Source organism: Epinephelus fuscoguttatus, linkage group LG5, assembly GCF_011397635.1.
Source record: "Epinephelus fuscoguttatus linkage group LG5, E.fuscoguttatus.final_Chr_v1".
Classification (NCBI taxonomy): domain Eukaryota; kingdom Metazoa; phylum Chordata; class Actinopteri; order Perciformes; family Serranidae; genus Epinephelus; species Epinephelus fuscoguttatus.
This window is the reverse complement of record NC_064756.1, coordinates 14,351,701-14,365,052: the sequence shown is the minus strand read 5'-3', so window position 1 is coordinate 14,365,052 and position 13,352 is coordinate 14,351,701. Positions and strand designations below refer to the sequence as shown.

Below are 13,352 nucleotides of genomic sequence, written 5' to 3'. Positions count from 1 at the left end.
ATTTCACATTTTAAGAGCTGAGTTATTCATTCTGCATAAAGCTCTTCTAAAGCAATTTCATGTGGTCTAATTTAACTTTCTTCTTGAAAAAGTTGAAGAAATACCAAGTTTTTTTTAATGCAGTTATCTTAAAGAGGCTCATACTATATATCTATGTTGTTCCACATCTCTTCCTGCCTCCCCACTCTGTTTGCTTAGTCTTCAAGTGCTAAAACATGCATATGGCACACATCCTAAATGAGCATGGACACACAGTGTACATACCACTTCGTATTCATTTTTAATGTTATTTGCTTTGTGTCCAGATGTCACTTTCCAGCCTACTCCGGCTTTAACTTACCGAACTCTGGGAGGCATCCTGGATTTCTACATGGTCCTGGGACCTACGCCTGAAATGGTGGTGCAGGAGTACACTGCAGTAAGTCTTCTCGGACTTGTGGTCTGCTTGTGTGTGTGCATTCGTGTGTGCTCCTGCGCCTGTGCGTGTGTGCGTGTGTGTGTTTTGTGTCTGGCCCTGGGCCGCTGTTGATGGACTGCAGCAGCTGGGAGTTCCTCGCTTCATTGCGCTCTCTCATTTAGCCTATCTAAACACACACACACGCACACACACATACGCATACATACACACACACACACACACACAGACAATCAAACAAACACTTTATGGACGCTGTCCCGTTTTCCTGCAAAACAACTTTTTCTGTGCTGAACTGTTTTGACTTCCTTGTTTGTTTTTCTTCTTAACAGCTGATTGGACGACCTGTTCTACCTGCCTATTGGTCCCTTGGGTTCCAGCTCTGTCGCTATGGTTACGCCAACGACACAGAGATAGCAGAGCTATACCGAGACATGAGGGCAGCGGGTATACCCTATGTAAGTTCCTGGACAAATACCTTTTTGGGATATTTAAATTAAAGATAACAGCAGCAACAGACACAAGAGTACCGAACACAAAATAAAAATAATAAATAATAAATAAGTAAATGCATAAAAAACCACTACAAGTCCTCATCCCTTATGTTAAAGAATAAGAGAATATTTTGGGACACACTGCCAATGCTGCCCACTTGCATCATATACATTTATATTTCAGTATGTTTTCTTGCTCATGCTAAAACACTGATTTCATCCCAACACAAGGAATCATGTTATTGCTCATACATACAGATGCAATCTGATAGCTTCTTCTTGTCCACTGTAGGTCATACACTATAGAGACATGCACTCAGTGGAATAGACTGAGCTCAATCCAACACAATATCTACCCATATATTACCACAGAATCCACTGTATGCGGACAATAACTACATAAAACTAAATTAGATAAAATAAGCTATTGGGATAAAGCAAAATAGAGACAGTGACTTCATGGATTACTTTGGTTTAACCTAATAAAATATGACCTCTGATATCATTTGAAATCCATTCAACTGTAGGTTTCACAGCACCTCCAGACGTTTCCAGTTTGTACCAGAACCTGTAATTTTATCTGACAGTAAAATCTGGGGTTCACATTTGAATAACAATATTCATCTGGGACAGCATTGTGTCTGACATGGAAACAGACCAGGATCCCATCCTCGTCATCATGCAGAACGGAACCCAAGAATTTCCATCGATAATCAAGTGATCCCCTAAATGTGCTTTCACAAAGGCCTAACTTGCAAGGTGCTGACGCCAGCCAAAAAGAATCCTGCATCATTAACTGGAATAAAAGAAGCAGAAAATACAGCTGCTAACAAAAGCTACACGGCAGCTAAATTAACAGAATGAATTACCCAGTGTTTCTCAACCTGGAGCTCCTGACCCCCCAAGGGGGTTGCAAGATAATTTCTAGGGTTGTCAGGTAGTTGTGGAGAAAAAAAAATTAAAAAACATATTTGGGACTGGGGAAATCTTTTTGAATTACTCTGCCTGTACCAGTGATATAATTAGCTTTAGAGAAGATTTTATTGAGTGTGGTTGTGAGAGTCAGTACCGGCCTTCATGTCATTCACCAGCTTACAAAAGTGCCTTCAACAGCTCGTCCAGGCTGATGGCAGCACCCGGGAGGTCCCTCCTGTTTGCTTCAGGAGCACTGGAGAGATGCAACCAAATATTGCTGTGAATCATATTTTACATGTGCATGCATTGATATGAGTAAAGGAGGTTTGGGGAGGGCCTATTCACAGGCCCTATTAGGGGCCCAGCCATTTCTGGGGCTGGGCCTGCCAGCAAGGACATGATGTTGGCCGTTACCGACACCTGAAACACTGTGACTGATGTTAGCAGCCAAAAATCCACAGTGCCAGGAACACACTGGACAACGCCTAGGTGCTAACTGTTAAAACTAAACAAAACTATTATTATCACAGGACAACATTATTATTATTTATTTATGTATTTTAAACAGAGCATTCACAATAAATAGGCTACTCAGAAATCAGCAGGGGCAGGTGCATAGAAACAGCTGTTTACATTGGTTTGCAGGTCTTTCTCTTTTTCATGTGTCTATTAAACTTCTCTATATTTCAGTACTATAAACAGAATCAAACCTACACACGCATCCCCTAATTGAGCTATTATCTTCACCTTTTCACAGCAAAACGCCCACTTGCTTAGCTGTGGGGCTTACAGTAATCATATGCCACAATATTTAGACACCAAAACGCATTAAACCACATGCAAGCATACAGTGCATCGACCTGTAGACGTGGGGCTAAAAGTATATATTTAAAAAAAAAGAGGTGCAAACAGTTTATGAGCAACTAATGTGTCTGCATCGAGGTGTTGTGCGAACATAACCTCCCCACTTTCATATCTCAGGTGTTGCATACCATATGTTAAGAGAGATTTCCACATTTATTAGATAGAATCTCAACACTGTAACAAAATGTGCAGTGGGAGGTAACAGTTGCACAGAATCCCTTAAAAGGTTTCCTTTGTTAAGGAAAAACGTTAACTCACAGAGATGATAGAGAGGTACAAGTTTCCATGGAGACTGTTTGTTTGACTGGACTCACACTTGTGATGTCTATTATTGTCTCACAAAGTTGGCGTATGGTTAGATATTGGAAAAACGGCATAAGAAAAGAAGACAAGAAAACCATATAGGTTAGGGGAGGGAAAGATTATACTTCTAGAGGAATACAATCATAGAAAGCACAAACTACAAAGTAAATTTGATCCACAGAAACAGAAAGCAACTGTAGGAAGAAATTGCAATGAAAATTAATTCAGTCAAATCTATGGTGTAAAATCAAAAGTGTGTCCACTGGGTTCTCCTGGTCACAGAACACTCTTCTCGGCGTGTATTTGTTCACCTATTGTCATAAACTTGGTCATGTTGCAGTGAAGAGGTTTTGTTTTAGATTGCCACCTTGGTTTGGTTGCTTTGGTGTTTTGTGCAATGGTCTAGGGGTTCCTTAAGTTTAACACACAAGGAGAAATCCCTAAATACTTCAGTGAACACTTAAAGGAAACCTTAAGGAGAAGACTTAAGAGTGTTTCCAACACATTCTCACTCCAACCTCGTCACATATTGACATTTTGGTCATGAACTTTCCCCGTCCACATACGATGTGAAAGGTACCCTGGGTGCTTTGGTTGTTGACGTTCTGGGACACTGTGTGAAGGTCTCTTCTTTCAAGATACACTTCAATTTCACAGGAAATTTAACGCTAACATACAGTATCTTTCAAAATAAACGCACTATGTCGATACAACACAGCTAATTGACTTTTTTTTTCCTTCAGCAACAAACACATGGTTGGGTTTAGGCAACAAAAACATGTGGTTAGGTTTAAGCAACAAAGGAAGTGTTTAGGTGTAGGAAAAAGGAAGGAGGGTTTGGCTTTAGAATGTTACGGGACACAAACACCGCTCCCCGGGTGACAGTCGATGTTTGTTGAACCCATCCACCACCCCTCCCACCTGCCCCCCCTGAGGCCGCCGGGCGCCACTGAACTATAACAGCAACTGGCCGCATATCATGCCAACGTTAAAGGACGCCTTGTTTTGTTGGTATCTGACACCGCAAGTCACTGCCCAAGTGCCGGATTTAGATGACTTCAGAGTGAGACCGTGCTCATGTTTCATGCAACTGATTTTATTTGGAGGAAACCTTTAGTAGGACTTTAAGAAAAATCTTAAATATAGTCCATGGTGTTCGGTGCAACCAGCCCCAGCTCTTTACCAGCTGCTCAGTTCTGGGAGATGAAAATCTATGTCTCTTACAGTGATTTTGTTATGCTGATGGCTCATTTAATACATGAAGATATTACGCTTCAAATTATCCCTCTGTGTATCAATTCCTGATGATATTTTTGACAAAAAAAAATCTAGTTTACCTTGAGTTAATTTGAGTTTGAATTTCTGTCTGCTGCAGGATGTGCAGTATGCTGACATTGACTACATGGACCGTCAGCTGGACTTTGTTCTGGACCCAGAGTTTGATGGACTGCCTGCTCTGGTTAACCGCATGAGGGGAGAGGGCATGAGGTTCATTTTCATTCTGGTAATGGCATTATGTCATAAACTATTGATACAGTCACATGATTGGGTACCCAAGGATCAGCAACTATAGGGCAGGTGTAAATTTTACATAGAGACATAAGAAATAAAGCTGAATGTTAAATTACTGAGTCACCAGCCAGTCTCTACTACATACTAAAGAGTTGTGTGTATTTAATTCCAGGATCCAGCCATCTCAGGCAATGAGACACGTCATTACCCTGCCTTTGTGAGAGGTAAAGCAGCGGATGTCTTCATTAAGTGGCCCCAAAACATCAGTGATGAAATTGTGTGGGGGAAGGTAAGAGGGGTTGGATGTGGATTTTTGTGGGATGAGATCAAAAACAACAGACTAAATAATGTGTATGGTAGTACGGTATCATTTCTACATAATGTGTTTGGGTTTTTTTTTTTGGCAGGTTTGGCCAGATTACCCCAATGTCACAGTAAATGAAGATCTGGACTGGGATACCCAAGTAGAGGTACAATATATTCCATATTACGTTGACACATAACACTTCCTTTATTCACATATTCTATTCATAAAGTGCATGAGATCTTAAAGACTTGGTTGGTCAGTTTAGTTTTCATTTGACTGTCTCATTTCCAGTTGTACAGGGCGTACACCGCATTCCCCGACTTCTTCCGTGATCAAACAGCAGCGTGGTGGCAACAAGAAATCAAGGACTTCTACAAGAACACAACATTTGACGGCCTTTGGATTGTGAGTGACCTGAAAGAAAACATTTTAATAAAATCATTACCTCATCCTGCGTGATATTCTTTTCACTTTAATTTCTGTGTCATCTGTAGGACATGAATGAACCTGCCAGTTTTGTCCACGGCACAGTCGGAGGAAAATGTCTTGGCAATCCTCTTCTAGAGAACCCTCCGTATATGCCACGTAAGACACACAATCCTATGTTTTGTTCTTCTTATGTTGTGATTAGAATGTAAAGCCATGATGTCAACATTACGAGTATGCCTGCAAATACTTTGAGGTGTTTGTTTTCATGTGTGCGTCCATCCTTAAAGCCCTGGAGTCCAAACATCGTGGCTTAAACCATAAGACCCTGTGCATGAACAGCGAGCAGATACTCAGCGATGGAACGAGAGTCAGACACTACGACGTCCACAACCTCTACGGCTGGTCACACACCAAGCCTACCTATGAGTAAGTGAATTATATTTGTGTGCCTGTCTATGTGTGTCCAAATAAAAGTGTTTGTATTGCCTAATAGGTGAGATTAAGCCTAATAAGCCAATCCTACATCATCTGAGTACAGTCAGAAAAAGAAAAGAGAAGAGGAAGAGCGCAGCAGCTATCATCGCAAAAGCTTTTAGGAGGAAATTGCAGCCACAGGAAATTGATATCTTCCAGCTATCAACAGAAATACAGTCTCATCAGATCTTTCTGATAATAATCACTAATGTGAAACTGTACTGGGCCTTGTGGTGAAATTTTCCTCTCACCACAGGGAGGCCAGATTGCAGAGTAAGCGACAGAAGTGCCCAGGGATGCTCGGCACCACTGGGCCTTGAGCCCAGGTGCTTTATTGTAGGAATTGTTTCATTTTTAGCACCGTGCTGAATTTAACAATCGCAATTAATTGGCTAATTCACTTCCAAAATGAATGTACTTTATTTAAGGGGGGAGAAGACACTTTTACACTCTGTGTGTTGTGAGTTTATCTACGTCTCTGTGTTATTTGGAGGAGTAAAACAAAAGTCTCTCTTCTCTTTGCAGCGCCCTGCTGAACGTAACAGGTAAAAGAGGCATAGTGGTGACAAGGTCCACTTACCCCTCTAGTGGAAAATGGGCTGGACACTGGCTGGGAGACAACGCTGCAAACTGGGACCAGCTATACAAATCCATTATAGGTACATACAGACATACACAGAACACGTATGAGAAGGGGTTGATGTGACAACACAATCATCAAAATAAAAGTTGGCATTGTACGCTTCTGCAACCACAGATAAGTAAAAACTGTCTGTTATTTTGGAGCAAATGCACTCACCGGCCACTTTATTAGGTACACCCATTCAACTGCTTGTTAATGCAAATAGCTAATCAGCCAATCGCATGGCAGTGACTCAGTGCATTTAGGCATGTAGACATGGTCAAGACGACCTGCTGAAGTTCAAACTGAGCATCAGAATGGGGAAGAAAGGTGATTTGAGTGACTTTGAACGTGGCATGGTTGTTGGTCTGAGTATTTCAGAAACTGCTGATCTACTTCACACACAACCATCTCTAGGGTTTACAGAGGATGGTCCCAAAAAGAGAAAATATCCAGTGAGCAGCAGTTGTCTGGGTGAAAATGTCTTGTTGATGCCAGAGGTCAGAGGAGAATGGCCAGACTGGTTCAAGATGATAGAAAGGCAACAGTAACTCAAATAACCACTGGTTACAACCAAGGTCTGCAGAAGACCATCTCTGAACCAACAACACGTCCAACCTTGAAGCAGATGGGCTACAGCAGCAGAAGACCACACCAGGTGCCACTCCTGTCAGCTAACAACAGGAAACTGAGGCTACAGTTCACACAGGCTCACCAACACTGGACAATAGAAGTTTGGAAACACGTTGCCTGGTCTGATGAGTCTGGATTTCTGCTGCCACATTCAGATGGTAGGGTCAGGATTAGGCGTAAACAACATGAAAGCATGGATCCATCCTGCCTTGTATCAACGGTTCAGGCTGGTGGTGGTGGTGTAATGGTGTGGGGATATTTTCTTGGCACATTTTGGGCCCCTTAGTACCAACTGAGCATGGTTTAAACACCACAGCCTACCTGAGTATTGTTGCTGACCGTGTCCATCCCTTTATGACCACAGTGTACCCATCTTCTGATGGCTACTTCCAGCAGGATAACGCACCATGTCACAAAGCTCAAATCATCTCCAACATGACAGTGAGTTCACTGTACTCCAATGGCCTCCACAGTCACCAGACCTCAATCCAATAGAGCACCTTTGGGATGTGGTGGAATGGGAGATTCACATCATGGATGGACACATCTGCAGCAACTGTGTGATGCTATCATGTCAATATGGACCAACATTTCTGAGAAATGTATCTTTGTTTTGCAGGAACGTACAATGCCATTCTTCTGGTAACTAGGCTGGATGTAATCAATGACTTGCTTGCAATCTGTGCAATGTAAAGAAGAAAAAGGAATCTTTTTTTCTTTTTACATAACTCCCCATTTCTTTTGTTCTACAGGCATGATGGAGTTCAGTCTGTTTGGCATCTCTTACGTAAGTATCATCATCTGATCTTGGTTTTGACAAGACATAATCTTATTGATGTGACCTTGTCCTCTCTAAGTAGATTACAGCGGCCTGAGTGATGTTATTTTGTTTGCTAGACCCTTTGATCAAAGGACATCTTGAGATACAATGTGAAGCATGTCATTACAAGCCCCACCCCAACCGAGAGGCCCAACGTTAGTCCGTCATGATTCATAAAAACTTAAATAAAACTTACATTTTTATACTGCTGTCTTGGCTTGCTCTGATTTTGCTAGTTTGCCCCACTGTCTCTTTGTGTTTATTTCCCTCTGTCTCTCTCCCCTGCATACTGTCCTTCTGTCATCTCTCATCTCCTCAGTGTGTCTAATAATAATTGTAACCTGACACCTCATCGATCCCTATATGGTAAATCATTTGCACGGCCCGGATAAAGCCACAGGGTCAGATACACAACATCGGTCACACCTGCGGTGTCTTCCTCAAGGACACATCAGAAACATGATGCTTGCAACAACAGTAGAGTGATGCCAGTTACTGTGGTTGAAGGGTGCTCTTTATAGTCACACCTGCACCCTGGTGCCCATCTATCTGTCCATCTCTGTTTCCTCACACACAGACACACATACGCTGACACTTTTTTGGTTGTCCGTCTTTTTCAGACCGGTGCAGATATATGTGGGTTCTTTAATGAAGCTCAGTATGAGATGTGTCTTCGCTGGATGCAGCTGGGTGCCTTCTATCCATACTCACGCAACCACAACGGCAAGGGCAACAAAGTGAGTTAAAACAATGTGAGAAAAACACTCACAAAGAGATGTACTTCAGCTCTGTTAGTTTTGTACATTCAAGCTAACTTGACTAAAAGAAGACTTCGCCGGCAAAGTGACCATTTGCTTATCTTTTACTCACTGTATTACCTTGAATTCATAAAGCCAACGCTGCCTCCACAGTGAAGAGAGAATCTGAAAAACATGAACATTCTTCATGAATTGAGGTAAAACGAGTCCTAATTTAATAACAGCAACACTAAATCAAAACACAACCTCCCTAACACATACATTTTTGGTTAAACCTTGTGATTTAAAACAGTTCCACACAAGCAGCGTCACACACAGACGAGTAGCACACCTGGGCATGCACAAGCGTTTAAATTCAGCTTGAGCAGAGTTCAAACACCCAAGGCAAAGATGTCTTTACAAAGTCAAGGTAACAAGCGGTGACTAAGTGCTTTGAAAGAAAGGTCACTGTGCAGGTGAAGTTTTCCTTTCGGCTCAAAATGACCAACAAAATTATGTGAATTTTTGGCAGCCACAAGTATTTGTTAAGGTTTGCTGTAATGCTGGAATTCAGCTCCTGTTATTGTCAGGGAATTCTTACCAAATTTTACTCCCATTTCCTGGGAGAAATACCTGAACCTCAAAGAGCAATTCTCATTCAGTAGTTCTGGCTGAACAATGTACCAAATGGCTGCATGCTTCAGATTTTTTTCTGCGACTTCATGCAGTATAACCGTCAATCAAATTTAAGATAGTGCGCCCTCTTATAACTACTTTGACATACAGTGGTGGAAAAAAGTTTTCGGACACCCTTAAAATTTTACACAATCTCAAATATTATCATGAAATATTTGTGGAAAAATCTTTTTTGTGTTTCAAAAGGTGTGGCTGCATTAGACAGATACAAACAAATACAAATTATATTTTTTTGTTTATTGTATTATTGTATTATTATTGTTTTTACCTCGACGGAACAATGCACGCACAGAAGGGAGCATGTGGGTTTCGAGAATGGTACACTACTTGGTAGAGTTCAATGTGCCATCACAGACAGTGAGATGACCAACACCAGCAGCACTCATGTATCCCCAAACCATGATACTGCCTCCACTATGCTTGACAGTAGGTACTGTACATGCTGGAGACAATGCTTCGCCTGGCCTTCTGCGTACCCTCACATTAGTAGGAGGAAGATAAAGCTGGAAACTGGACTCATCTGACCACAAAATCTTCTTCCAATTCCTGGCTGTCCAGTTCTTGTGCGCCTGGGCCCAACGACGCCGGGCTAACCTCTGTCTCTCATTGATCAGGGGCTTCTTGATAGCCTTGCAGGACCTTAAGCCATGATCTAAAAGTCGGCCACGTACAGTGCGGGTGGAACACTGGACACCAGTTTGGTTTGACCTCTGCTGCTGAAGCTCCTGTGATGTCATTCGGCGGTTTTGCCTGCACATGCGGATCAGGATGCGGTCATTTCTTGCTGAAGAAACCCTTGGACGCCCAGATCTTGGTTTGTCTTCCAAGCTGTTGGTTCGTCTGTATTTCTGCAGAGTGTATCCAACTGCTGAAGGACTGCATCTGCACTTCCTGGCTATCTGGCGGCAGCTGTACCCTTCCTGGCTGAGAATCTTTATCTTCAGGTGTGTTTCCTGCGTTAGGTTCTTTGTTTTAGCCATTTTTGTGTCTGAAGAACTTTCAAATGTGCTGGCTTTATGTAGACACGAAGCTTGGCAACAAAAATTGTGTCTTTTAATAAAAAGAACGACCTTCATCACTGGTACCAAAATGACCCAATACTCAAAATTTCTTATGTATTTTTATGGAACCAATCAACTTTAAGTTTTTAATGGCTTTTTTAGGATTTATTTAGTATTTTGGCTGTGACTGTACTAAAAGAAATTGCACTTGAAGACCTAAGAGTGATTCTTAATGCAATATTTCACAAATGCACGGGGTGTCCGAAAACTTTTTTCCACCACTGTATTAAACCTTGTAATGGTAAAACAGGATATTCTGCTGAGACCCTGTGTCCTCATATGAGGACATCACATATTGGGTTTACTTGACCTTATACTTCATTCTACTTAAAGGGAAATTCTGGTTTATTTCAACCTGTCTCCTATCGTCCTAAATTTGTTTCAAGTGACTAGTGACATAGAAATAATAGTTAGCATGTTAGCCGTTAGCCTAGATACAGCCGGGGCACATAGTAGTGTCAGACCTGTTAAAACGTAAGTGAACGAGCATTCTTCAAGTGCAAAGTTAGTCCACTAAACAAGCTTTTTCTCCACAAAGACCGCCTCATACCGTTAGGATAAATGTCAGAGGACATATAGAAAACGACATGTAAACGTGTTGTCTTACCTTACCGGTGTGCTGCCATGTTTGTTTACCATGTAGCTCTGCTTTCCAAAGCGTGGCTGAAATATATCTCGCCAGCTCTAGATAAAGCCCAGCTGGATACTACTCCAGGTGGAGATGTCTCGTCCTCGGTCACATCCAGACCTTGAAAATAAGGCTGCAACCGGTCCCATTCCTTGCAACAGAGGCATTCCTCTTCTGTGGGCACTGGAGCACAGCATTCACAGGTAACGATACACCACCAATCTCCAGAGCTACGCAGCCTTGCAGCAGCCATTCCTTCTCTCTTGTCCTCTACCTGCTGCGCCTCTCTCTCTCTCCTCCTCCGTTCTTCAATTTCACGAAGCTCTTTGGCAGTGTATTCTGGCGTGAAACAAATTTAGGACGATAGGAGACAGGTTGAAATAAACCGAAATTTCCCTTTAACTTCGACCTATTGTCCTTGTTTGTGGACACTTTTTGTGCCATCTAGAGCACAATACACTAATCCATGTAAAAACAAGATAGCAGCCATCTCTGCAAAGTCAGTCTGCAGCCAAAAAACCTGATCACATTTTATGGTTGAAAGTTGTTTCTTTATGATTAACTGGGGGCAATGGTCGCTTCACTGCTTCCTTCCCCCAACTTCCAGCCCCTTGCTCAGACCACACCCATCTCCAACTTTCACTTCCATTGTGATCTCAACTACCAACCTGTTAAGTTTCTATACTGCATCTTGAGGGGTTTGCAGTGACAAAAATCAGACATACAAACACCTGGTAAGGTTCTCAAAACAGCTTCTGTGATTGATCCTGCGACAATAGCGGTCTCCAGGTCCACATTTTGCCATGATGACACATACACTGACTCACATGGTGACAAAAAAAATACCAGCTGTTGCAATGCTGTAATGGCTGGTAAAAACAATTGGATGATTGGATGACACTATGTTTTTCCTCCCCAAAGTCAGTGCACTTTTAAGGGGAATTCTTCTGCTCCCAATAATGTAGTGAATATGAAAGAATAACACTAGAAAATGTTTCAATAAATCTGTTTAAAACCACATCCTTGCAATCCCATGGAAAGTTTGATACAGGATATTCCCAAGAAGTAATACTTTCAGAAACAAATGTTTTCAACCCAGTATGCATTCTCTCCGCAAAAGGAGTCAAATGCTTTCAAAATGTACAAAAGCTGATTTCACCGATTTTCAAAATCTGATCTAGCTATCATGTTCATCTGCTCTGGAAATAGGGTCTGCATGAATATACCTGCACAAAGAAAAACATTTACCAACACTACTATTGTTTGCAAAAAGTACAATCTAAATTGCTTTCTCTACCCATCTCTCTCTTAATCTGCGTCTGACATACACAAACACACAAACAGATAGACCTGTTTGGTGGTGTAGTGTCGGTGGCATTCATTCTAGCGGTGACCTTTAAGAGCGTTGGAACACATCTGAGAAATCCAATAACGCCCGTCCGGAGATCGATCCCACCGGGCGAACTTTCTCTGCACTGGAGTCTGCAATACTAGACAGGACATAGTTGTGTGTATGTGTGTGTGTGTGTGTGTGTGTGTGTGTGTGTGTGTGTGTGTGTCTGTGCCTGTGCTTTTTAACGGCATGGAGTGGGGATATAATTGAATTCTCAAGGTGATCTGGGCACCACTGCACACCACCTAACCTCCACTCCACACACACATGCACCCCATGATTCCAATCATTTAATAATGGCTTGCAAATGGGTGTTTAAACATGGAGAAAATTGACAGAAAGAAAACCCACCCACACACACGGCAGGAGAGAGGGCGGCAGAAAATGACAGTTTGCGAGTCAGGAAGACAAAAAGTAAAAAGGGATAGAGATAGAACTGGCGGAAGAGCAGTACAGGTATTTATATCAAACAGGAGAAAAAGAACAGAGGGATCGAGAGGTGAAATACTGACAGGCAAATACAGATAAAGGAATAGGGAGGGGAAGAGGAGTTCAGAGGCTATGTGGCAGAGAAAGAGAAAAAATGATGAGGGATAAAACTGGCGGAGAATATAACAAGATGGCAATTTAACAAGTTAAATGGTGGTGACACAGAGTGGTGATAAGGACTTGAGAGCTGGGACGAGGCTGAATAAACAATTCCCCGATTTTGAAACACCTGTGATCAAGAGAGAAGAAGGATGTGAGATTGGAGGGTGCTCGGCGAGAGGAGAAGAAAGAAAAAAATGCACAAACCAGGACTGAGAGATGGAAGAAAAGGGATTCAAGGTCAGCTATTTATGTAGTCTACTGTAAAAACTGTATTATTTTTTCAGTCAGCCATATAAAATCCCCAATCATCAGACAGTTAGTGACTGTAACCTCGGGTCTGCTTAACAAGGCGTTTGACAACAAAGTATTAACACCACAAACCAGACCGGAGGGTACACAAGGTCAGAGACAGCGGAGAGAGAAAGAGAGAGGAGAGTTTTTGCAGAGTCATTCCCAGA

The 13,352-nt window shown here is 42.1% G+C and overlaps 1 protein-coding gene across 2 annotated transcripts in view; it reads left to right on the top strand.

Moving 5' to 3' along the window:
- The window catches only part of si (sucrase-isomaltase (alpha-glucosidase)), a 115,238-nt gene that overhangs the window by 78,663 nt on the left and 23,223 nt on the right, over window positions 1-13,352 (top strand). For both annotated transcript variants that reach the window (XM_049576191.1, XM_049576192.1), the window contains exons 30-40: window positions 306-418; window positions 748-873; window positions 4,367-4,495; window positions 4,676-4,792; window positions 4,911-4,973; window positions 5,102-5,215; window positions 5,305-5,395; window positions 5,527-5,665; window positions 6,239-6,372; window positions 7,721-7,755; window positions 8,409-8,525. In XM_049576191.1, coding sequence (XP_049432148.1) covers window positions 306-418; window positions 748-873; window positions 4,367-4,495; window positions 4,676-4,792; window positions 4,911-4,973; window positions 5,102-5,215; window positions 5,305-5,395; window positions 5,527-5,665; window positions 6,239-6,372; window positions 7,721-7,755; window positions 8,409-8,525 — 1,178 coding nt within the window. The remainder of the gene's footprint in view (window positions 1-305; window positions 419-747; window positions 874-4,366; window positions 4,496-4,675; window positions 4,793-4,910; window positions 4,974-5,101; window positions 5,216-5,304; window positions 5,396-5,526; window positions 5,666-6,238; window positions 6,373-7,720; window positions 7,756-8,408; window positions 8,526-13,352) is intronic.